The 25,386-nt window shown below is 40.4% G+C and overlaps 1 protein-coding gene across 29 annotated transcripts in view; it reads right to left on the reverse strand.

Annotated features, from left to right (window-relative positions):
* Window positions 1–248: 248 nt before the first annotated feature.
* B3GALT5 (beta-1,3-galactosyltransferase 5) overlaps window positions 249–25,386 on the reverse strand; it is a 76,924-nt gene continuing 51,786 nt past the window's right edge. For 9 of the 29 annotated variants that reach the window (XM_061627622.1, XM_061627625.1, XM_061627641.1 and 6 more), the window contains 2 exons: window positions 17,413–17,533; window positions 13,503–15,134 (listed from right to left, as the gene is read on the reverse strand). In XM_061627622.1, coding sequence (XP_061483606.1) covers window positions 14,178–15,134 — 957 coding nt within the window. In that variant the 5' untranslated portion in view covers window positions 17,413–17,533 and the 3' untranslated portion in view covers window positions 13,503–14,177. The other 20 variants (XM_061627624.1, XM_061627621.1, XM_061627623.1 and 17 more) reach the window with 10 other exon arrangements.

Below are 25,386 nucleotides of genomic sequence, written 5' to 3' on the forward strand. Positions count from 1 at the left end.
TTTGAATCCCCACACAGCCATGAAGCTCACTGGGTGGCCTTGGGCCAGTCACTGCCTCTCAGCCTCAGGGGAAGGCAATGGTAAACCCCTCTGAATACCGCTTACCATGAATACCCTATTTATAGGGTCGCCTTAAGTCGCAATTGACTTGAAGGCAGTCCATTTCCATCCATTTTAGATGCAAAGGTATTTTGATTAAAATAACAACCATACAAACCATTTTATTGGCTTTTTTTATAGTACATAAGAAATCTGTCAAAGTATCTCTGTGAGGTAGAAATATTTCTATCATTGGCCCATCTCAAAGAGCAAAAACTGTGGTCCAGAGTCTGCGGTCACAACATGAATCTATAGCGCAGTTAGGGCTTGGACCTAGAGCTCCCAGCTAGTATGTCCTGATTTCAAGTCTTGGGGCCATATCTTCACTTCTGGGAAGATCTCCACAATGTTCTGAAAAAATACCAGTGCATTAGACTACAGAGTTATGAAGACCAACATAATTCTGCATCACAACACTTACTTCCAGTCCCTCGTGCCTTTTTACATACCCATCCTAACATTTGTGTCAGCATAGCTGCTGGTGCCATCACATGACATCACCACAAGGTCAAAATAATGTCATGCATGTTTTATGCTGTTCTGCTGCCATTGCTAATATTACGCTTCCTTCTAAATGATTCTGTAGCACAACATCACATTTTTAGGATCAGATTGTTAATGCCTTAAAACATGAAAAAAAGGCCTAATGGACTTCCCTGGACTTCCTTAACTTGTCATGGAGCATAATGCTATCTGTGGCGACTCATCATAATGGCTATATTACCTCCAGTACTGGAGGTAACATGTCTGTGAAAACCAGTTGCTGGATCACGAGCAGGAGAGCGCTACTGCCCACATGTACTCCTTGTGGGCTTCCCAGAAGCATCTGGTTGGCTACTGTGAGGACTAGTTGTGCCTTTGGTCTGATCCACATCACTTCTTACATTCCTATCCCAAGTTCATATTTCAGCTTAACTACATCTTGTTCAGTGAGATAAATATAGTATGGCAACAGAAACTGATATATATATATATACTGGTCTTACAAACTTTCAACACTGCATGTCAGCTTAAAGTCCAATGGGTTACTCCCAGGAAAGTCAGTATAGGGCTGCAGCTTTAATGCACCTGATCTAAAGCTATAGTGCAATCTAATGGCTAATAAGAAGTAAAGTGCAATCTTCTTTGTCAGTGGTTTCCATTCCTCATAAACATCCATAGCACATTGGTTAATAACAAATATCTGCTCCCTGCATATGACTGCACAAAACAGGACATGGCATGTTTTGAATCATTGAAATAATCCGTATGTGAAGATGGAGAAAATACTTACATAGAGGGGAGCAATGAATCTGAGGGAGATAATTTATTTTCACTTGCACAAGATGATTTCATCATGTTTGTAATACTTTTTCTCCCCATACAAATAATTATGTATCTAATAAAGTGATGCTACCCACACTTTGCTTGAAAATTGGTCCTGCTAAAACCAGTAAGTGTGCAGAACCAAGGGACCAACTATATTTTTCATAGAGAGGATCAAGGTGATGTCAGCTGAGCTGGCTGAAAGAATAATCAAAAGGAACCTACAGTTGATTTAATTGCCTGTAAAAGTAATGATCTCAAAAAAGAATGGACATATCAGTGCAACATGATCAATTTGAATTTATAAAATTATGTGTGCTGTGGATAAATTAAATTGAGCAAATTCTCTCTCATTCTGGACTTCCGGGAGGTGGCGGTTCCGGTAAGACATTCTTCTCTCCCGCTCCTAATCTTGTTGTTTAAAATTCCAACATTTCTCTCTGATTAATGCCAAAATATGCTACACACTTACTCTTGAAGTTTGAAGATTTGGTGGACATTTTTTAGGAGCTACTATTATAAACACAAGTAGCTTGATAGCAACAATTAAGATAACAAGCTGCCTCCTTAAGCCGAGTGGACGTTAAGGGTGCACGATAAAGAGAACATTAAAGTGAAATATTTATAATTTCCTTTTTTTTTAATATAAATTTTTATTCAAAATTTCAAAAACAAAACAAAAATAAAAAGAACAAATTAATAACTAATACAATAAAAATATTGACTTCCGATTTGTCATAAATCAGCTATAGGTCTATAGTATATAACAAACCTGTCCCTTAATATATTACAAAATCACTTTCCTCCAGTGGTTATCTTGGTTAATCATTAAATCTCATTAACATCATATCATTTTATTCTTTCCACAAAAAGTCAAAGAGAGGTTTCCAGTCCTTGAGAAATATATCTATCGATTTTTCTTCAAATAGACATGTCAATTAATCCATCTTATTCAAGTCTAGTAAATCCAGTAGTTTCAACAGCTATTCTTCCATTATCAGTGTTAATTCCATCTTCCATCGTCCATCCTTGCACACATAATTTTGCTGTCATAGTCATATAGTAAGAGTCTGATAGGAATTTCCTTCATCACAAATATTTTCTTGCCATCAATTCTGACTGTGTTACTGAAATATTGTTGTAAAGTCATATCTCTGTTCTTTTTTACGGGGTGCACTAGCACATCTCTTGAGAGTTTTTCCATTGTCACATATCTGGAATTAATTCTATAAACTTTCTCTATCTCAGGTTCCATCAGATCATATCAGTCCAGAAATTTTTTTGAAACGTTGATAAATTTATCTCTGATATCTTCACCAATTCCTTCAGAGACAGCGCTGAATTCCAAGCAATAGTCTTTGTCACTAGGATCCATCACAGCTATAAAATCCAAATCTTTTTCCAATTCCACATTTGATATATCTATTCCAATCTCCAGGACTTGCACCTTCCCTTTAATTTTTCTTTCATTTTCTATTGCTTGTCCAGTTATATCTTCTTTTCTCATAGAATCCCTAATTTCTTTCAGCTCCTGTTTCATTTTGCCAAATTCAATTTTCATCTCTTGTCTGCCCTGTCTCAATTCTTGTTTCGTTATCTTAATCTCATCCATTATTTTCTGAAACATGTTTAGAGAGAGAACCCCTTCCTGTACATCCAGGGTCTCGGCCACTTTCTTGATTGTCATTCTTAAGACCGGAAAAAAAAACACCCTTCAATTTCCAATATAGCCACTATTCCCAAGCAAAGAGCAATTTATTTCTTTTTCCAGCAACAAAGGAGTTAATATTCCAAGCCTGTTGACATCATCTTCTAGACAGACTGCCTTATCTCTTATGTTACCAAGAGTGCAAAACAAACTTAGTTCCCAGCATCAAAATAATTAGTGGCATAAAGAATAAGCAGATTCGTCAAAATAAAGTAGACCAGAAAAAATAGTCCCAGACAAATAGTACTCAAATGTTCATATTAATCAGATTTTCCTCCTCAGATTAGATGCCCCTCATCCGTTTATATCTTTATAATGCTCAATTCCATTCCAGCTTTTTGCAATAAAAACAAAGATAAGCTATTTCGATTTTCTTCTTCCTTAATTCCGTGTATAAAAGAGAAAGGTATAACTCACCCAGGGATTCTTTGTTGCTGATTCTATAACAAATCTCTTTTACTGTAACAATGATAAGAGTGATGGTAGTAGACAGAAGGATGCTTGCCTAATAAAATCCGTTTTTCTTTAAAGAAAAAAAAAACGTCTCACTTAGTCAGTTTGAGCTTCCTTGAATTCCCTGACTCCGTCTGACGCTGCTGGCTACACCTTCGTTCATAGGCGATCCTGATGAATTCCAGTCCCCAACAAACACAACGAAGCTTCTGTGGGTGATCTCTTCGTTTCTCCCTTGCCTGGGAGAAAGTTTTTACCAGTCAAAAAATTCTTCTGACTGGTTTTAAAACTGAAAAAGCTTCCACTGAGACGGGAGCTCGTCTCAGAGGCAGTCACAGGCGGAGCAATCCTCCTGGGAAGTCCAAAATATTTATAATTTCCAAGGACTAAACTACAAATAAAGACAGAATGAATCGATTAACTGCAGTTTTAATTGTACTATGCAGTAAAAGGAAACTTTTAGTTTATTCAGGACTTAGTTTCGAGGCTATTAGCCCTTGAATTTTATAACTGCGACAGAGTACAACTTATCCTTAGATTTGGAGTTTACCTAATGGTACTTACAAGGAAAAAATGTCAAGAGCTGGGTATAATCCCAGGGGGAGAGGAATTTTTACCTTCCATTACCCAAGCGAAGATAACACAATTCTTCCCTTTAAAGTCGGATGCACTCCAATTTTTGTCAGTATCACAAATAGAATCTAAGGATAACCTTCAATCACCAAGTCTTCATGATTGGTCACTAGATCACCAATTAAAAATTAATCTACCCAAGGAGGACTTACACGTAAGAAGTTTAGCAGAAGAACTTCAGGATGCGGGCTTTAACTGCTCTTTAACCTCGAGACCCGATGAGTTTCCCTCAGCAGTAATTACAATTGATTCATTATCCGAACAACAGGAATCTAGAGCCTCCTTGTTAGAGAACCAGACCATAAATAATCCCTTAAACCAACTGAATGCCCCTGGTCTTAACTTACTGTTATTGGGATGGGGCATGGCAGTAACAGAAGAACTTGGCCTAATAAAGGCGTATCTCGCAGAAACGAACAGCTTACTAACCACTTTAATTAAGTCAATGGGGCCACTTCTCACAGAGAGATTACGTTCTACTGACATTTTTGATAGAGCCCCCAACCTTCAGAACAATTCGATACAGGTTCCTAATCCGAAGGATAAGACTACAAAGACAACCCAGTTGGCTTTTCATAGAGCCAAAAAACAGGAAAAACAGAAAAAATCAAAGAATGTTAAAAACCCAAAGCTTACTCCAACAAGGAAAATGAATTATAAACCACTATTCAAACTATTGGATGCCTCAACTAAAATTCATCAAACACCAATACCCGCTTGCAAAAAAACAACTATTAGAGTAAGAACATCAAGCTCGACTCAACTCAGCTCTAACTCAAGATGTGACAAGATTATAGATGGGTCTGCCTTAGTGATGGACAGGAATGGATCTTACGTACAAGACTTGGGCAAACTACACCATGAGTCCTTTTTTCCTGCTAGCTCTCTCAATGTATCGCACTGGAAATTACAATTGCTGAGAGATAAGTTAGCGGTTACAATTTCTTTAAAGTTGTCAGAATTTTGGACTACGTCCTCAATAAGACAATGTTTCGTCTCCTGTCTTCAGTTATATCTGCCGAACATACAGCATAAAAATTGTATCAAGCATGTGACCCATTTGTTTTCGCACGATCCTGATAGACGTGGCATATTTACCCTATATTCGCCATACATCACAGACCAGATTTATAGGATTAGGAATGATCTGCTAACTCACGGTATTTTGGTACAATAATATTTTTTTAATAAAGCTTCACCTACTCCGTTAGTTAATCTTTCTCTATCAAAAATGAGATATGAAGGGCTCCGGACTCAGACTAATATTTCAAGCCAGAGGAGTCAGGAATACTCAACTGCCCCATCCCCACAAACCCAATGCCAAAATTGGGTAGTTAATGATATACCAGAAGAAAGGCTTTCAAGGCAGGAGGGTTATGTCTCTGAAGAACTCCTTCTCTTGAAATCATTTGGTCGCTTGCCTAAATTAGAACAGGAAGAAATTATTGACAGATTAGGCCAATTTATTCAAAATTTGACAAAAGGAGGCCTTAAAGAACATGATGCTGTTTCCGTTCAACCCATTTTTGGTATCGATGATTTTACTGCCCCTCCCCCAATAAATTTAGTTAATCAATCTCCTTCGCAATATCTATTACCAAGTATTAACAATGGTCATATACTTTGAGATAGAGAGATGAGTCCAGTCAGCCATCAACATTGTGATCCGATATCGGGCCCAGCAAAGTCTGAGACCAGCTCTGCTTGGCTAGAGATGTGTTTTTTACAACCAGAGGAACAGGGTTCACCGGATAGAACTCGAAAGATCAAATGGGATTTTCCACAGAGGTCTGCTCTAAAATCTCGAGTTATCACTAATGTCAGCACATTAACTCCATCAGTGAACGTTATAACCTCATGCCCATGACACCAGCCATACACAATAGACAAAGGCAATGCTTCATGGAATATCCCCAGACATTGGGAAAAAGATAAAATATCGGACACGTTGAAAACAGGTTTGCCAATTTCCATACTGTCCTGGAACATCGCTGGCTGGAAGAGTAAAACGGCCGACTTAGACCTAATGCAGTTCCTTCAATCATTCGATATCATTTTACTCCAGGAAACGTGGCTTAACACTGGAGAGTCAATTGAGCTGAGAGGATATAGATCCTGGCTAAAACCTGCCATTAAAAAAGGCCGTGGCAGAGGGGGCTTAGCATTATTGGCCGCTACCCACCTCACTTGCCAAGTAATAGCTCTAGACTTAGAGGCTCCGGACCCAGTTTTAGCACTGGGCTTTAGGATCTCTGGTCTTCCGCCCTTTATTTGTATAAATATTTATATCCCCCCGGCAAACTCCAGCCAACAGGAATCTCCCTGGCCATTATTGGAACTATATTTGGAAGCTCTTCAAGATAGATACCCAACTCATGAGCTTCTCCTGGGTGGTGATTTTAATGCCAGAATGGGTCCAACTTACCTTGAGGATGACGACATTTTCAATGAATTACTTGAGGGCTATCCAATTTTGAATAGATCCGTTAGGGACCAGATAGTTAATAAGTATGGTCTAGCCCTCTTTCAACTCATTCAAAAATTTCATCTTGTCTGCCTAAACGGCTCCCCCTTAGATCTTTCTAAAGGATCTTATACATACCTAGCAAGGGCGGGGGCCAGTTTAGTTGATTACTTTCTAGGGACTCACTATCTGATAAACAGAGTCAAGGAATTTAATGTGTTAGCAAGACCAGAAAGTGATCACTTTCCTTTAAGGATAACTTTCATGGCCTCTTTAAGCGGAAGAGCGGACCATTTAGAGGCCTTTAACCCAGGCTCTCAGTATGTGCGTAAACTCCTCAAATGGTCACAAGAGATAGGGACAAAAGCTCACCGCCTTTTGTTAACAAATTCCTTTTCCCACCTACGCAATTTGGCCATAGTAGACTCTCATAGTTGCTTAAAGACATATGAATCTATAATAGACGAGCTTAGCCCTCAGATCGTAGCCTTAACGACGGCCTCAGCCCCTTTCCAACATAGAACGTGGTTCGATAAAGAATGCAGAATTTCAAAAAAACAACTTACTAAACACATCAAATTATTCCGATCTGATAATCGACCTGAAAATTTTCAACAATTAATAGTACGGAGACAGGCGTATAAAGCATTACTTAAAACCAAAAAAAAATTGTTCTATCAGGCAAATTGGAGGGCTATAGCAAGAGCGTCCCACAGTAGCAACGAATCAGAATTTTGGAGACTCTTACAGGGGAACTTAGTACAAGTAAACTATACACCTATCCCTCCTATTATGCAAGAAGAATGGGTGACTCATTTTAATTCGATCTTTGGCAGTTTATCCCCTTCAAAACCTGTAGTTATTGAGAAGGCCTTGAATGGACTTCCGTCCTGGCCTTCGGTCACCGCTGATGAAATCGGGGAATTGGTCTCCTCCCTGAAAGCAGGGAAAGCTCCAGGGGAGGACATGTTACCCCCCGATTTCCTAATACAGAATTTATCTTGGTGGGCGCCCCTTCTTGCAGCCCTTTTTACTCACATAAATAACACAGGGAACATCCCACAGGGTTGGTTAACTAGTATAGTGGCCCCAATTTTCAAAAAAGGCGATCCTACGATTCCAGCAAATTATCGCCCAATAAGTCTTTTAGATGTTTCATCGAAGCTGTATAGTCGCCTCCTCTTAAATAAACTAAAAGCTTGGGACCAGGCAAACTCGATAATATGCAAGGAACAGGCAGGCTTTAGACCCAAAATGAATACAATTGACCAGGCATTTATTTTACATCATTTAATCAAAAAAACAAGATCTAAAGTTTTTCCATCTTTATATATTGCTTTTGTCGATTTTTCTGCAGCTTTTGACACAGTTGACAGGGAACTCCTTTGGAAAAAATTGGCCCAGACAAATATAGACCGTAGGTTGTTCTGGTTGATTAGGGCCCTTTATCAGTCTAACGTTATTCAGGTGAGACAAGGGACCAATGGTAACCTATCCACCAAAATCCCAGTGTACAGGGGAGTTAAGCAAGGGTGTCTTTTGGCACCCTTTTTATTTAATTTTTTTATAAATGATATTGTAGAGGCACTGTCATCGCCTTCTTTTTTCCCCCCCTCAATTGGTACCAAAAAGATTTCCATTCTTTTATATGCTGATGATGTGGCCTTATGCTCTTTAACAAAAATAGGCCTCAAGCGTATGATCCAAAAATTGGAAGAGTATTGTCATTCCCAGAATCTTACGATCAACCAAGCCAAATCCAAAATAATGGTTTGTGGCAAGTTTATGAAAGCTAAGAATAAATGGTCAATAAATGGAGTACCAATAGAACAGGTCTCAACTTTTAAATATCTTGGAATCTATTTGTCCAATAGACTCTCTTGGACCCCGCAGATAAAGGCAGCATCTCTGGTTGGTCATCGTGCCCTCGGCTTAGCCAAAAGGTTTTTTATTCGGGAAGGTCAGCTAGTTCCCCCCATGATAAAAATCTTAAAGGCCAAAATACTCTCAAAGATTTTATATGGCACAGAATTGTGGGGAGTTGCAGCTAGATCCAATTTAGACACTTTGCAGAATACCTTTATGAGACAAGTGCTAGGTCTTCCTATGGGGACTCCAGCAGCTCATCTTAGAGCTGAGCTGGGTCTGCCTTCAGTAGCAGCACGCATTGATTTAGCCTATTTACGGTTTTGGCTCTGAATTTTCAATATGGACGATTCAGGCCTAGTCAAGCAATGTTGGCAAGATCAATTGATTTCGGGAGGATGGCGTTGATATGCCAGTCGATTCTCTCAAAATATGATCTCTCTCAAACCAAATTAATGAAATTTAGTAAAGTTGGCCTCCGTAATTGGATTTTTGACTGTGATGCAGCACAGGACCGCGCGTCCATAGTAACGGCCTCTTTTTCACTATGGTTCCCAAAGTTTAAAATTAACCATTTCATGTCATATTATCTAGATGTTCTTGATAGAGCCCCTATTAGAAGAGCTTTTACAGCTTTGTGTTTTCAAGTAATGCCTACTGCATACCTGGAAGGCCGGTTTCGTGGTATACCAGTGGAACAGCGTCAATGTATTTATGGTTGCAAGGCAGTGGAGGACATCCTTCATTATTTACTTTACTGTCCACTGTATGAAGACCCTAGGCAAAAAAATTTAAATTCCTTTTTAAACATTTTGATACCTTGCTCTGATAGAGAGAAGGTCAACGTGCTTTTACTCGACAATTTTAATCCAGTGACTCTGGCAGTAGCCAATTTTGCTTTGGCTGCACAAAAATTGAGTCCTTTGTTAAAGGGTGGATAGAGAGGTTATAATCCTTTAGGATAATATTGTTCATGATAAGTTATTGCTACAATGTATGTATATCTATGTGCACATGGCCTATGGCTAAATTTGCAATAAAGTTTGTCTCTCTCTCTCATTCATAACAGTAAAACTCAGGGCCATCCAATAAAATTGATTGGAAGGAAATTCAGGTCAGAAAAAAGGAAACATTTTTCCATGTAGCACAAACTGTGGAATTGGCTAGCGCAAGATGTGGTGGTGGCTACTACCTTAGTTGGCTTTGAAAGGGGATTTGATAAATTCAGGGAGGATAAGATTAACAATGGCTACTTATTGACTATATTTGCAGACTGACAGGCAGTCTGCCTCTGAATACTTTACTGGTAAACCACAGTGGGAGAAGGCTACCACTTGTAGGCTTCCCACAGGCATGGCTACTATGGGGAACAATATTCCCACTTTCAGCTGGGATGGAATTGCCTCATCCCCTCATTATACTCAATGGGGTTCCGCTTTACGGCGATTTCCGCTTTACGGCGGGGGTCCAGAATGGAACCTGCCGTATAAGCGGGGCCCGCCTGTATCCGAGGCTCTTAGCATGGAAGGTGAAGTTTAGCATACTTCACACTGTAGGGCATAGTTTGTTTTCATTTGGTCTGTTTGGCTTGACTGGGGAGGCAACTATGCTGTTGTTTACATGCCCAGGGTGTGGAGGGCTGATTCCATTAGAGACATTGATTTAACTCCACCTGCCTGCACTTATCTGATTGGCTTCTTATTGTAAATCTTCCATTTGGGTGGCTTTAAAAGATTAGACAGATTCATGGCAGTTACGGCTATCAGTTAGTACTGGCCATAATAACTATGCTCTGCCTCCATAGTTGGGAGGCAGCATGCTTCCGAATACCAGTGCTGGGGAGAGTGCTTTTGCACTCAGGTCTTGCTTGTATGCTTCCCATAGGCATCTGGTTGGCCACTGTGAGCACAGAATGCTGGACTAGATGGGCCACTGGTTTGACGCAGCAGGCTCTTCTGAAGTTCTTGTGCTTATTTGTTATATTTAAGTAAATATAACCTTCTCCCATTTATATTTCCTCTTGAGTCTTTTTCAGGGTATATTGGCAAAAGAATGTGGTACTGGATGAGCTTCTATTTGATTTAATCTCACAGCTATTTACACTGTAAACTGTGCACATTATCTCACAGATAACCACATATTTGTCCCAATGAGCAACTCCTTACCTGCACAAGAATTACAGTGTGTGCAGATAGACCTCCTTAGCCACAAGGCTTTGCTTATTCCTTTCACGGAAAATGTAACTGCACACATCAAAGAGATGTGTGCGAAGGTTTTGTTTCTCTACTGAAGTCAATGGGGAGGGCCAGTGGCAACTGGTGCCCATCAGGCCTGGTGGGGTGGAGGGCAGGGCAGTGAATGACAAATGGAGCCAGGGTCACAATAGATGAAGTCAATGGTAGGCATAGCCATTTCCCCCCTACATTCCTGTACATTAGCCTGGCATGCAGAAATTAAAACAGTTGAAGCTGTTCATAGCACGGCCGTATCAATGATGGGAATACCTTTCATCTGAGTTTCTATGTGTACACTTAGCAGGAACTTCCACTGTGAACAACGGGGTTTACTTCTTAATGCAGGGGTGGGGAATCTCAGGCCAAAGGGCCAAATGCAGCCATGCGGGCCTATCTGGCCCTTGGAGTTCTCCTTAGACCACACTCCTCACCAGGCCATACCCTCCTTGGGTACTTTGGGATGGCTGGAATAGGTTCTTGAACTCGTTTGCCTGGAAAGAGGATGGAGAGATGTTTGGGTTATGTGTGTATGCACAGAAACCTCCAACTTTTGCATGGCTAGAATGTAATCTACCGTACAAAAAGAGTCAGGTCCATTGGTCTGCCCACTTTTGCATCTGGCTTTGCCCACCAGTGGTATATGGCACTTGAAAGGGTGCCCATGAGGGAATGTGAACCTTGGGCTGAAAAAAGTTGTCCAGCCCAGTGCAACATTCATTTGCTTATTTTTGCCTGTCTGGCTGCTACTAAACCCACAAAAGCAGAGCCAGTAAAAAAGCTGACAATTCTGCTGCTGTCATGTAGTCCAGAAACCTGCCTTTGATTTGTAGGCAGGCAGAAAGACAATTAATCACTTTTCTCCTCACAGGGTTCAGTGGCTCCAAGGATCACCACTAATGAGAATTTTTATTTCAACTTCTTTCTCTTCTACAAAGCTTTCAACAATGCCGGGTGGGGGGGCAAAAGTGCTTGAGGTTGGTGATGGCAACCCCCTTCCAATCAGTTCGCTTCCAATTCACTCACCCACTGTGATTATTTTCCTAATGCTTCACTCCAACTCCTGTAAGTCCTTCTACTGCCTGCATGAGAATCTCTGTCTCATAGGCATATATTATTCAGATAAGACAACAAAACAATAAGCATGGCTGCTGGGCTCTCTGAATGGAATCTTTGAAAATGTTGCAGCTGGATTGGCTGGAGTTAAGACCATCCTTTCTCTGTGCTAACTACTATATCCTGAAGGACTCCTAAATGTTAATAATCAGGAAAGGGGAAGGAGTTAATAGAGGAAAAGTGGGTCTCAGTGACCTACCTTGGCTTTCTGCATGGTGGGATCTAGCAATATACAAGTGATTGCCCTTTGGATGCATGTGTCTGTGTGCAAGCTTGCAGCCAATTGACCATCACTGACAAAGACTGAAACAGACTCCAGAGACTGAGTGAGTGATCTGATACGGAGGACAGAGACAGTATGGTCATTGGTTGAGGGGTCGGTAGGACAGTGCCCCAATTTGCCCTAATGAGAAATCATGCTGTATGCATGGGAGCAAGGCAGGAGGGCTACTTATGGAAGAACACTGGATTGTAAGCTTTAGCACTAGTAAGGTGTTCTGCTTACTTATTAAATCAATAAGCAAGGGGGGAATCAATCAACTCTGACCCCTGTGTTGCTTGTGCTGCTGAGTAGCCCTTTCCTTGGCAACCATGTGACCTGGAACCTTACACAATTGGATCCTTGCAGCATGAAGGACCACTCCCCAAAGACATTTGCACTGTACATGCAGAACCTGGGGAAAAGTGTACTAGGCATGGTCCTGCTTCCCCCTCAAATGTTTACACCTAAATTAGAACACTGGAAAAGGGTCAATATATCTCATTTATCTGCACACAAGAAATAGTTACTGACTTCAAAACACTTGGCCAGAGTGTATAAAATTATTTTATCTCTAAATCACAGGCTAAAGCGATTTTGGATTCACCAATACCGATGCCTGGCATAAACTGAACAAAGACTTGTCATTTTTTTTTCTTTTTGTCCCATTCTGAATTGCTACTACAGTATGATAAAATACTTATTAATGAAGAATGTCTATTTTTTTCAATAGTTCATAATGTTCCTCTTTTCAGGTTTTAATAATATATCAGTTTCAAACATTAAAATGATTTAAATTATTATGAATTATAAAAATACTTTCATAGGTAGTATTTGTGATAAATATGGGGCCTTAGCCAGCACTTTGATTTCGGCAGGGTCAATCCCATTAAAATTAGTGGGATTTTAAATTGCTTAACTCAGCAGTCACACTCAATTACTGAATAAACTGTAATTGACAGAAGCCAGTTGTCTTCAGAAAAGCACATGAAATTGAATAGAGGAAACTGCAAGCTTGTACAGCATGGCAGATTAATCTGGGTTATTTCAATATGGATTTTTTTTTTGTATTGCCATAATGACAGCCTACCTACTGTGTCTTCCCTATCAATAGCGATTTGCACATATATAACAGTTGCTTCATGTTGGAATTACATGAGCAACTTTCTCATGCAGGCTGCAGCACCGCCAATATCTTCTTGTCCTGGTGCAGTTTATTGAAATGCATCAGAAACCACTCTCAAAATTCCTGAGTCTCTCGTGTGACTTCTGAAGTATCACAGGGAGCTGCTTTCAGAGAGGAATCTTGCAAACTCCATTACTTCCTGGTGTTCCCGCTCACCGCTTTGGATCCTGTTCTTGGATAATGAAGAAAGACATGGAGGGTCTCAGTACTGACACAAGTGAATTGATCATGTATCACAGTATTATCCACCAGGAGAATGCGTGCACAAACGGTGTGTCTGAAACATGTTGTGACAACAGTTATTTCATGCATTAACTTTATTAAAAGTCAGGAGCTAAACAGTGCCAGTTTAAACAGCTGCTGAAGGACTTTGAAGCAGAGTATGGTGATTTGTTATGCTACTATGAAGTGTAAGCATTTCCAGAACATTAGTGTAACTCCCTCCATGCAGACTACATAGCCTGCTATGGAATTAGGGTGGCCAGATGCAAAAGAGGAGAGGGTTCTACATCTTTAATAGTTGTGAGGAAGAGAGAATTTCAGCAGGTAAGGCTCATTATAAAAAGCATTTCAGCATGTGATGCTTCTCTGGCAAGCTACATCTCCTGAAATTCCCTGTTTTGCATAACTATTAATTGGACATTTAAGGCTGCAACGCTCTGCAAATTTACCTGGTGAGAGTAAGTCCCACTGAACACAGTGGGACTTTCTTCTAAGTAAGCAAGCAAAAGTTTGGGTTGTAAAAAGCACTGTCAGCATCACCTTATCTAAAACAGTTTTGACATCAATACCTAAGCAGACTTTAAGATTTAAGATCTTTGTATTCTTTTGCCTCTGTTTACTATGGTTGAAATATATCAGCCATCATGACAGTTTTCATCCAGGGATCTTGCCAGTGCATCCCAGTAGATCAGAATCTCATGAGGTCTTGCAAAGTGGCTTGTCACAATTTTCCTAAAACGGCAAGCAGAAAAATTGACCTTCTCTGGGAAGAACGTTTGCTCTGAATGGAGTTCTTCCAGTTTGATGTTGAGTTTAGCAAGGCACAGGCCCATGAAAACATCCTCTAGCTTAATATAAAGAACATCTTTGGAAACTGTATATACTTTGCTAGCAATATCTATAGAGAAAACATAACCAGTCCCTGAACAAAAAGGAGGGTACGTGTCTCCTGGATATTCTTCTTCACTTACATACCACTTACTGGTCAGCTTTCGTATTGGGCGTTCATTCACTTTTAAAAAGCCAGTGAAGAACCTATTATTCTTGTTTTTCTTTAGGAGGAGTTCAGTCAGGTAGTTGGTATTCACAAACATATCAGAGTCTGTTTTCATCACAAAGCTGGATTGTGGGCAGAATTTGTGAATCCATTCAAGGCCCATCATAGTCTTTAATGTTAAATTGTAGTAGGAATCTATAAAATCTTTCTGGATAATGTCTCTGTATTTCTTGTTCTCAACAGCAATAGCAATCTGGTCATCATGATTGAAAGTAGTTCCCAGGAGAAAATAGGTCGCAATGCGTTTGTTGGCTACTTTTTTTTCTCTGCCCCATGTCTGACGGATAGCCATCCGGGCTTTTGATTGTTTATGAGATGATGTCACAAGAATGACCAGGAATGGGGGATTCTTTCTGCAATCCGTACGAGGCAGCCTCAAAAAAAGTCCACTGTCTCTCTTAAAGGGAAAGAGCTCACTTTTTGTCTCACAGAACATGCAAATTCCGACAGAACTCAGCTTGACAAATAAACAGAGAATAGCAGAAAACAAAGCCACAGTGAAAACAACTATCTTTCCAAGTTTCTTGGAAGCCATCTGAAATAAAGGAAAAGCAAATGTAATGTGGGCATTTCCAACTCTTCATGTTAATGTATAGCTGAGGGCTGAATCGCATAAACATCTGAACATGGGGCTGTAATCTATGAAGTTCTACTAAAAGTAGACCCATTGAAATTAATGAAACAAAGCTAGTCATGTCTATTGATTTTAATGGGTCTACTCTGAGTAAGATTAGCACTGAATACTGCCCATGGTTAGGAGTAGTAAGCATGGGATTTGCAAAGAAGCAAATTGAGGGTGGAAGATGAGACCCCCTACAGCATTGTTAAATGGACAGTGCGCATGTTGAAAAGCTCAGCTTTTAATATGACTAGCAGCTAGAACCAACAAAAATGATTTAGAAAATCTCATAGATGGCCAGGATAGCCAGATCTGTAGTCTTTTAAGAGGCCTGAGACCCTCTTTAGAATAGAAGCTATCTGCCAGAACAACAGTGATTATCACTGTTTGATGTAGCAGCTGCATTTGGGGATCCTTGGATTTGTATTTTGGGATGGTCTTGAAAATAGAATTTTGGATTGACCATGGTAAACTGATTATCTGCAGGGGATGGAGAGGATCCATGGATGGGTTGCTCCTCCCACTCACTTCAGTGGGCAGGACCAATCACATTTGAACATGTGGCCAGCTGAGCTGGAGAGCAGCCCTTCCCTTTAAGTTCTGGAACATATTACAGCTAACTGTAACCAAAAAGGAAACCTGCAGCATGGCAAACCCCAAGAAGGGAAGTGCAAAAATATCCAGTGAAATGAAAGACAAGAAGAAACAACAGAAAAACAACTCCCAGGGCAAGACTACCACCCTTACTACCAAATTGTCCATCCATAAGTGCTGTAGTAGTAGTAGTGATTACACTACCAGTTGGATTCCCTTCATCCCCTGCAGAATGTGAAATTATCATGATAAATCCAACCTTCTATTTTTCTGCAGTGCAGGAATAGATCCATGGATAGGATATATAACAGCTGTAACCAGACAGGCTGGAATCCTGCTGTGAGAACTTCCTACCCAGGCACCATATGCTGAAGCACCATCTGCCAGAAGCCTCAGCAGAATTAAACACATTCAACTTATAATGCTTTGATCATCACAAAGTGATCATCACAAACAGATGATGGAAGTTGCTATTCTGCAGATGTCTATGAAGGAGCCATTAGTGCCAAAGTCAGCTGCAGTCAAATCACTCCTGCTGGAGTGAGCCAGAAGTTTCATAGCACTTAGCTAGGAGGCCACAGTGCTAAGATGGGAGACAAGCCTCTGCCCAGTCTTTAAAATGCAGCAGGCAGGGGGGGAAAGATACCAAGCAGAAAAAGCCTTTGTCTCCTATTTAAAAGGCAGCAGGCAGTGGTTTATCTCTGATCTTAGCACTAACATAAGAGGTAAGTCTCTGCTGCTGCTTTTTACCATCAAACAGCAAGCAAAGGCTTATCTCTGAATTTAGTGCTGTGGTTCCACAGTACTCCAACCTTAACACTGATCCCACAACAGTAAGATCAGAGAAGAGCAATGCTGCCTGATGTCTATGAGTAAAAGTCAGTATTTTCACCCACACCCATCCAGTGGGGTGGATGTGGGTGAAAATGCTGTTTTTTGCTCTTAAAAGATCAGACAGAGCAATCTCTGTCTGCCTATATGTGTGGGTGCACCTGCCTATCTAAGTGTGCATGTGCACACCTACCTGTTTTATTTTTAAATTTAGTTATGTATAGGTTTATTATCTATGTATACATTTGTTTTTGTTTTGTATTTTGCCCTACCCACTTCAACCTCTGGCTACATCCACCCTTGGAATGTGGCCCTCAGAAGATTAAAATCTGGCCCTCAGGCTAAAAGAGATTCCCCATCCCTGATCTAGGGGAACCCTTTAAACTCCTTGTGGATTCATGAGGTAACTGCATTTATTTATTTACTCCATGGCTGTTTAGAAGAGCTAACTGGGGATCTTTGTTGTTGCCCTTGGAAGTGCTTCCTGATATAAATATTACATAGCTATCCCCTAGGGGAAAAAGCCTGAACTCTTTGTGAATTCCTGAGGTGGTTCTTATTTTATTTATGAAGTTTGGCCCTTCAGGGGAACAAACAGGCTCGTTTGCTGTTGCCCTTGGAAATTTTCCCATGGCCCTTCAGGGCTTTGGACAGTGAGGCAATTCCAGAAAGACAAACATTTTAATGCAGCTATTCTAGTGGCTTCAGGGAAAAAAAGAATCGGAAAATCCTCAGAGAAGGAAGCTTTGACTCTGCCCAGATAACTCACCTCCCTGTTTCAGAGGGGGAAAGTGTCTAAAATTCTCCACAGAAATAGACCAGGAACTCCTTGGATTCCTCACCAGACAGCTCATCCCCAATTGTAGGCATGAAAGAAACAGATCAGGAGCCTTAAAGTTTAAAAAGTCAAACAAATATATTACATATTACAACATTTATAATGTCAGATTCCATCATTCCTGACCATTGGCCATGCTGGCTGGGGCTGATGAGAGCTGGAGTTCAACAACATCTGGAGGGCCGCAGGTGAGCCACCCCTGTACATGTCTGCAGATTTCTCTTACCTTCAATAGATGCTTGAATTTAATGATGAGAAGGAAAATTTTGGCTCCAAGATAACATCTGATATAATCCAGAACAAGAAATGTTTCAGTGAACTCCAAACACAATTCTACTCCCATAAACAAACACATACCTTTTTAATGTGTATGTGTTGATATATACTTCCAACAGCAAGTAGGCATTATTGAAATGGACGCACATGCTCTTTACATTCTTCTTCATCTAAACATTTCCCCCTTTAAAAAACAAAGCATTTTTTGTTGTCATTTATTTCAGTTTCCGACATCCACTTTCTTCAGGGACAAAGCAGTATTTGCAAATTTATAAACTGAGGCTGTTGTCTACCTAAATCAGGGATGGAAAATCTGTGGCCCTTCAGATTCTATGGTGGGACTACAACTTTCATCATCCCTGACCATTGGTCACGCTGGCTAAACCTGATGGGGGTTGAAGTCCAACAACAGCTGGAGGGCCACAGATTTACCACTCCTTGATCTAAGTGCTGGTTTGATGCACAACTCTGGTTGAAACTAGATATAAATGCAATTAACCTGCACACTTTTTCTCAGAGAAAAAGCAGCTTGAGGAGACCTGACCAAGTGTGGGTTGGGAAGGCCTGGGGAAGGGTACTTTTAACTCTTCCTCCTAACACAAATGGCCACTTCAAAGCTGCTATGTGCATGTTCAAGGGACACTCCCTTTGGCACCAATGGACACTCAGATAACTTTGGGAGAGAAGGCTAGCAAAAAGAGCCAGTTTAAACTGGCTAAGAGACTGGGTTAAAGAATTTTACTCAGATATATCTAGATTTGAACAGGACATATTCCTAATAGATATTCCTATCTACCCATGAAATATTATGGAGAGAGAGAAAAAGCTAGAGACAAGGAGGTTAATTTTTTTTGTTCTATGTAATATTGTTAAGGTATGGGGCAGACAGAAAAGATTGTTGACTCGCAGCCCCTCAACTTTGGAGTCAATGAGACAGATTGCATATTAGTTCAGAGGGAGGTCTTCAAGACTGAATAAAATACAAGCCTATGAGACTAATCAATCTCACAAAAGATGGAAACATGATTTCCTGCTTGGAGTTAAAAGCTAAAATGAAGGGCAGAAAACCAAGTTGGTTTGCATATTTACAGGTAACAGCTACAGCTGAAGATACGAGGAAACTTGGACATAACAGAGACTTAAAAGAGTTTGCAAACTTAATTTTGAATAATAATAGATACCATCTAGCAAAAAATTATCAGCTTTTGCTTAAACATGAAACCGAGCCTGAACCAATGAAGGAATATATGATTAAATCGGGATAACACATAGGAGAAAGCATTCCTTTAGATATATGGGAGAACCTTTGTAAACTCTCATATAAATTCTCTCTCAATTCAGCTATAATAGAAAATTGCTGTAAGTTAATGTGTAGATGGTATATTAGAATTACTCTCCAGTATGCTGGAAGGACAGACGTGATTTTTTTTCACTTCTGGGGGATATGTGAAGGTGCTAAGAAATACTGGACAGCAATTCAGAAACAACTCAGTAAGATTTTAGGATACTAGATAACTTTTCATCCTGTAATATTTTTGTTAAGCTATCTAAAATACTCTGTAAATGTAAAGCACATGAAATTAGTTTCACATCTCTTAGTGCCTGCAAGAATACTATATGCTAAATAGTGGAGAGTGAGAACAATACCAACAATTAAAGAATGGAGAGAAAGTTTGGGATTATGCAGTGATAGCTAAAGTGACAGAATTTTTGAGACTTCAAGAAGGAAGGAAAAGAAATGACAGCTTTTTGGATAAATGACACACATTTTTGAATATATTCAAAATGATGGTCCAATAGCTGAGATATATTCAGGATTAAATGATATTCCGAGTAAGTTTGTATATTAAGCAATGTGAATACTGTTAAGCTTTAATAATCCATTAGCTATATGAAGGATAGAGTGAATTATTTGTATTTTTATATTATGATAATTTCTGTATTTTTTATGTATGATAGTTATGTTCCTTCAATATTTTTTTTAGCTTTTTAATTATAAGGAATAAAAAATTGAACTGCAAAAATAAAACAAATGTATTCCTTAAAAAGGGGTGGGGGTGGGGAACACATCAGGCCTATCACATTTTGAAGTAAATGGTACCACATTTTACCATCTGAGGCGGAGGGGGATGGAGGCAGCACTATTAACACTAAGTCTAGTCTGAAATCCCTAACTGCACCATGATTAGTGCCATACCAGGCCCTGTTAGCTCGTGACCAAGCAAACCAAATGGCGCTATAGTGAACCTTATGTGGGAGTGTCATTTGGGAGGGGGTGGAACCGGAGTGAGCAGGGCTGGACCCCACAAAGACAGAAAATGTTGGAGAGAGGAAATTATGTCTGTTAAAAGTGGGCAGCGAGGGAGGGAAATGGAAGCTTCCCTGTGCACTCTGACCGATGCTGAATTGACTCTTGAGGCCCACTGCATGTAGTTATCATTCCACCACCCCCACACACCCTATTTTACGTAGATATGCGATTGTGTGGGAGGGGTTTACTGCTGTTTGCTCCTTGGTTGTGATGTAAAACATTATTAAACAGCTAATCGTTTAATACTACTTTGAACATATGAATTGTAGATCCTGTGTTTGGTTTGTATGTGTGTGTGTTATATAGAGTTCCCTCATTCGCCCAAATTATCCTGATCCTGTTAATTATAAAAAAAAAATCCTACTCCTGTTTCTGAGAAAACTTCAGGCATTTCACAATCTTCTACGCGAAGCCCGTTTTTCCCCTGCCCCACTGGAAAAAATCTCTTTTCACACTTCCCACCAAGATGATTGCCAGGCTGGTTGGGTTTTACCTGGATTCTAGCCACACCAAGCAGTGCCCATTTCCACCATTAGCTGGCCCAAATCCCCATCTTTGGTGTTTTGTTTTAAAACCAAGTCTCTAGTTTTGCCCTTTCAGAAGCCGATACTTGAGACGAAATAAGACGGCACTATTCTGTCCAATGGTTTTGTGAGAAACTACACTGTTACCACCTTTGTGTTCTTAGCCAGTGAGTGAAGCCACAGCTATGATTGACATTTGGAGGGAGAAGTACAAATCATGGAGATTACAAATGATAAAGTGATACACCCACTGTCGGCAGAAGGGACTTTCTGGTTCATCTTGAATCTTTTATGTGTGTATCTTCCTTTGTGGAAAAGTTATTGCTGCCCATAGAAAACAATTGAGAAATCCAGAATGTTAGTGTAACTGTTATTGGGACAGAAGCATTTCCACCCCTAAGCAAAAGGTAACAGTAAAAAAGACAAAAGTTCATGCTTTTTTCTAACTCAGGCCTTAATTCATGCAAAAAAAAATTTAAAAAGATTTTTTCTGTGTGTATACATTTAAAAAATACCCAGCCAATACAAATACAGTTCACCATTATTATTATTAAAAGTTATAGACTGCTTCACAGTATAAAGCAATCAAAGTAGTGTACAAAATAAAAAACAATAAAACACAAACCCGTATTTTGTTATACCCATTTTACCAAATATCCATATCCAGTTGGTGCAAAACGCTACAGCTACACTGTTGATGCAGACTACTGCCAGCACATAACTCCAGTGCTTAAAAGCTTGCACTGGCTGCCCATATGTTACCCCGCCAGTTCAAGGTTCTTGTATTACTTCACAAGCCCCTTAACAACTTGGATCTAGAATATCTTAAGGACCATTTATATCCCAGCCATGGCGTAGATGCACAGCTCATAACAAGTAGTAGGCCCAAGCCTGTGCAACTCCCTCCCAAATGTGATTAGACAGCCATCCTCCTTGTTGAACTTTAGGCATGTGACTAAAACTGTCTTGATCTAGCCAGCATTTTAAGGTAGTATTTGATTTTATGATGATTTTATTGTTTTATTGTTTATTTGATTATTTTATTTACTTAGTTGCCTTCCATGAATTAGGAAGCGATGAGAACTTGTTTTTGTGTACACTGCTAAGAAATGCAAATGATTAAGTGGTATATATATGTTTTAAATAAATAAAAGTAATAAATATATATTGTGGTGGTTGGTGGTAGGCGTTGTGGTTAGGAAAGTGCGGGTTTATGTCTGACCTGCAAAGTAGTTCAGTATTATTACTGGGAGTGAGCAAAAAGATCAGTGTATAACAACCCTGCAGTGTAGTCTAATGTTGTTATCCTGGACTGTTGGAGTTTTTAGGGAAATGTAGTGGAAAACTAAACAATGGCCCACAGACTGGAAGCTTTCAATATATATCCCAGTTCCAAAGAAAGAGGATCCCAGGGAATGCAGTACTTATCGAACTATTGCCTTAATATGCCATGCAAGTAAAGTAATGCTCAAGATTCTACAACAAAGGCTTTTACCATATATGGAGCGAGAAATACCAGATGTCCAAGCTGGATTTAGAAAGGGAAGAGGCACCAGAGATCATATTGCAAACATACCTTGGATAATGGAATGGAGCAAGGAATTTCAGAAGGAAATCACCCTGTGCTTTATAGATTACAGCAAAGCTTTTGATTGTGTAGATCATGAAAAACTATGGAATGCTTAAAGAAATGGGGATGCCACAGTATCTAATTATCCTGATGCGCAACCTATACTCTGGACAAGAGGCTACTATAAGGACAGAAAATGGATAAACCGATTGGTTCTCAACTGGCAAGGGTATGAGACAGGGATGTATTTTATCACCCTATTTCTTTAATCTATATGCAGAACATATCATATGGAAAGCGGGATTGGACCACGATGAAGGCGGTGTGAATATTGGAGGGAGATATATCAATAATTTAAGGTATGCAGACGATACCATACTACTAGCAGAAACCAGTAATGAATTGAAATGAATGCTGATGAAAGTTAAAGAGGAAACCACAAAAGCAGGACTACTTTAGTCTTCTTGATGTTCAGCTATAATGACAACAGAAGATTTATGTAACTTTATAGTTGACAACGAGGACATTGAATTTGTCAAGGATTATCAATACCTTGGCATAGTCATTAACCAAAAGGGAGACAATAGCCAAGAAATCAGAGGAAGGCTAGGACTGGGGAAGGCAGCTATGAGAGAACTAGAAAAGGTCCTCAAATGCAAAGATGTATCACTGAACACTAAAGTCAGGATCATTCAGACCATGGTAAAAGCTAAAATGATGAAACTGGGGTTATCATACTTTGGACACATCATGAGAAGACATGGTTCACTAGAAAAGACAATAATGCTGAGAAAAACAGAAGGGAGTAGAAAAAGAGGAAGGCCAAACAAGAGATGGATTGATTCCATAAAGGAAGCCACAGACCTGAACTTACAAGATCTGAACAGGGTGGTTCATGACAGATGCTGTTGGAGGTTGCTGATTCATAGGGTTGCTATAAGTCATAATAGACTTGAAGGCAGATAACAACAACGAAGTCAGAGGGAGTTGATTGTAGCAGTGGTGATGGAGAGGGAAGGGGTGATTAATTGCTTTTCATACAAGGATGAAAAAAGGGGGGTTCTTCTAGATGGATAGAATTTGATCACATAAAGAGCAGGAAGGAAAAGTGTTAATTACTCCTCTGCCCCACTACTAGTTCTGCAATTAACTTTTTAGGCCTCACCACTGTCATGGCCCCATCAGAGGACTCCTCAGATGAGGACGACTCGGGAGTAACAGCAGCAGACCCAGGAGCAGCAGGAGACACGGAGGAGCCTCCTGAGAATCTAGCTCCTTCTCCCCCTCAGCTGCAGAGCACCCCAGGGACAGCAGAGGCCCTGCAGCCAGACACAGACAGTGAACAGGATACTCCCCCCTCACCTGCAGAACGTAGACAGCAGAAGGTCAGGCAGAAGAGAGGCAGGCCTGTCTCCTTAAGGCCCAAACGCTGAGGGCTCGCACCTGCTGTCCATCCTGCTCTTTATAAGGCACACCTTGGCTGCAGCTTGGTGCTGACTGTAACGTCAGGCGTGGCTTGTGTGTTCCTAGTTTCCTGGCACCCTCTTTCGGACTGACCCCTTGGCACTTGATCCCAGACCTCTACTGACCTCGCTTCTGGACTCCTGACTTGGCAAGTACGCTTCCGACAAGCCTGGCCCTTATCAGATTCCCTCCTCCTAAGACCTGGCAGATTTATGGCCAGACTGCCGGCTAAGGACTTTGCTTCCCTGCCAAAGACCCAGGAATTTCCAGCCCCCCCTGACACTGCTGATGCAGTGTAGAGCTGACAACCACCACCACCACCACCTTCATTTCTCTTTTTAAAAAGGGCAGCAACCATGTGCAGTTTGAGCCTCACGGTTCTTAAGCACAGCCTTGAAATGATAATAACAGAAGTTATTATCACCACTATTATCACCATTATCATCCACCTCATCTTGTAACTTTCTGCCAATGGCTGGTTTCCTTTTCTGGCCAAACAATGCTCCTCCCAGCCCCAATAAAGTGCTCAGCTGCAAGTATTTTTATTTTATTTATTCATGAAATGTATAGCCTAGCCATTCTCCCAAATGAGCCCAGGCTCATGCTCCAAAGACCTGCATGCAAGAATGCACTTTGGTGGCACCACAACCTGCCCAGTGGCTCATTCTGACCTTTCCTATCTCCGTGGCAGGAGGCTGCTTTATTTCTCTCAGTGATGCAGCAGGTTGAATAACAGAAAATGCATATGATCTGAAAGTCTGTGTCCAACCTTTCTTTCATACCCCACCACTACCTGCTTTCCTAGAAGCAAACTTGCATTACACTTATTAATGGTCAAGCCCAAGATCAACATATAATGCCTTTGCCACTGCATCAGTTTTGCAAGAACGGTCACAGAAACATGCAGTCTCTTGTTTTGGTAAAGGCTTCCAGTTGGAATTAGAAGAGTATATAATACAGCTAGGAATATAGCAGATAATTTCTGTGCATTAGAAAAGGTAGGAAAGATGACAGGAAACTGCAGCCTTTGCAACTGAGTTGTAGGCTACTTTAGTAGACTTCAGTGCAATTCTATACAAGTTTACTCAGAAGTAAGGCCCATTGTCTTCGGGGGGGGGGCTTATTCTCAGGAAAGAAATGCAGTCTTAGACATCTTTCAATATATAAAATTGTCTTAATTTTTACTTAATCTTTGAAAGTTCAACTATATCAGGGTTGGCCATGCTTGCTGGGGCTGATGGGAGTTGTAGTTCAATAACACAGAATCGCAGAATACTAGAGTTGGAAAGGGACTATAAGGCCATCAAGTCTAACCCTCTGCTCAATGAAGGAATCCAAGTTAAAGCATACCCGACAGATGGCTGTCCAGCTGCTTCTTGAATGTCTCCAGCCTCCAGTCTGGAAGCTCAAAGATTCCACACCCCTGAATTACATATTACATTCAAATGTATCTAAGAAAACCCAACCATCTGTTTCATTCTGACAAAACCATGTTTAAAAGGGGTGATTTGGAGCAAGAATTCAGCAGGGAGTTGTTAGGAGACTCTTGTTCCCCTGACAGAGCTCCAGTGGCCAGAGTGGTTTAATAGTCAGCCCCTCTTCTGTGGATTGTAGCTCTGTGAGGAGAATAGGGCATCTCCTAACAACTCTCAGCGCCCTTCACAAGCTACACTTCCCAGGATTCTTTGGGGGAAGTCATGACTGTTTAAAGTGGAATAAAGGTTGGGGTGAATGCGTCCAGTGACAGTTTTCGTTTAAAT

The sequence above is a fragment of the Rhineura floridana genome, chromosome 5 (assembly GCF_030035675.1).
Source record: "Rhineura floridana isolate rRhiFlo1 chromosome 5, rRhiFlo1.hap2, whole genome shotgun sequence".
NCBI lineage: Eukaryota > Metazoa > Chordata > Lepidosauria > Squamata > Rhineuridae > Rhineura > Rhineura floridana.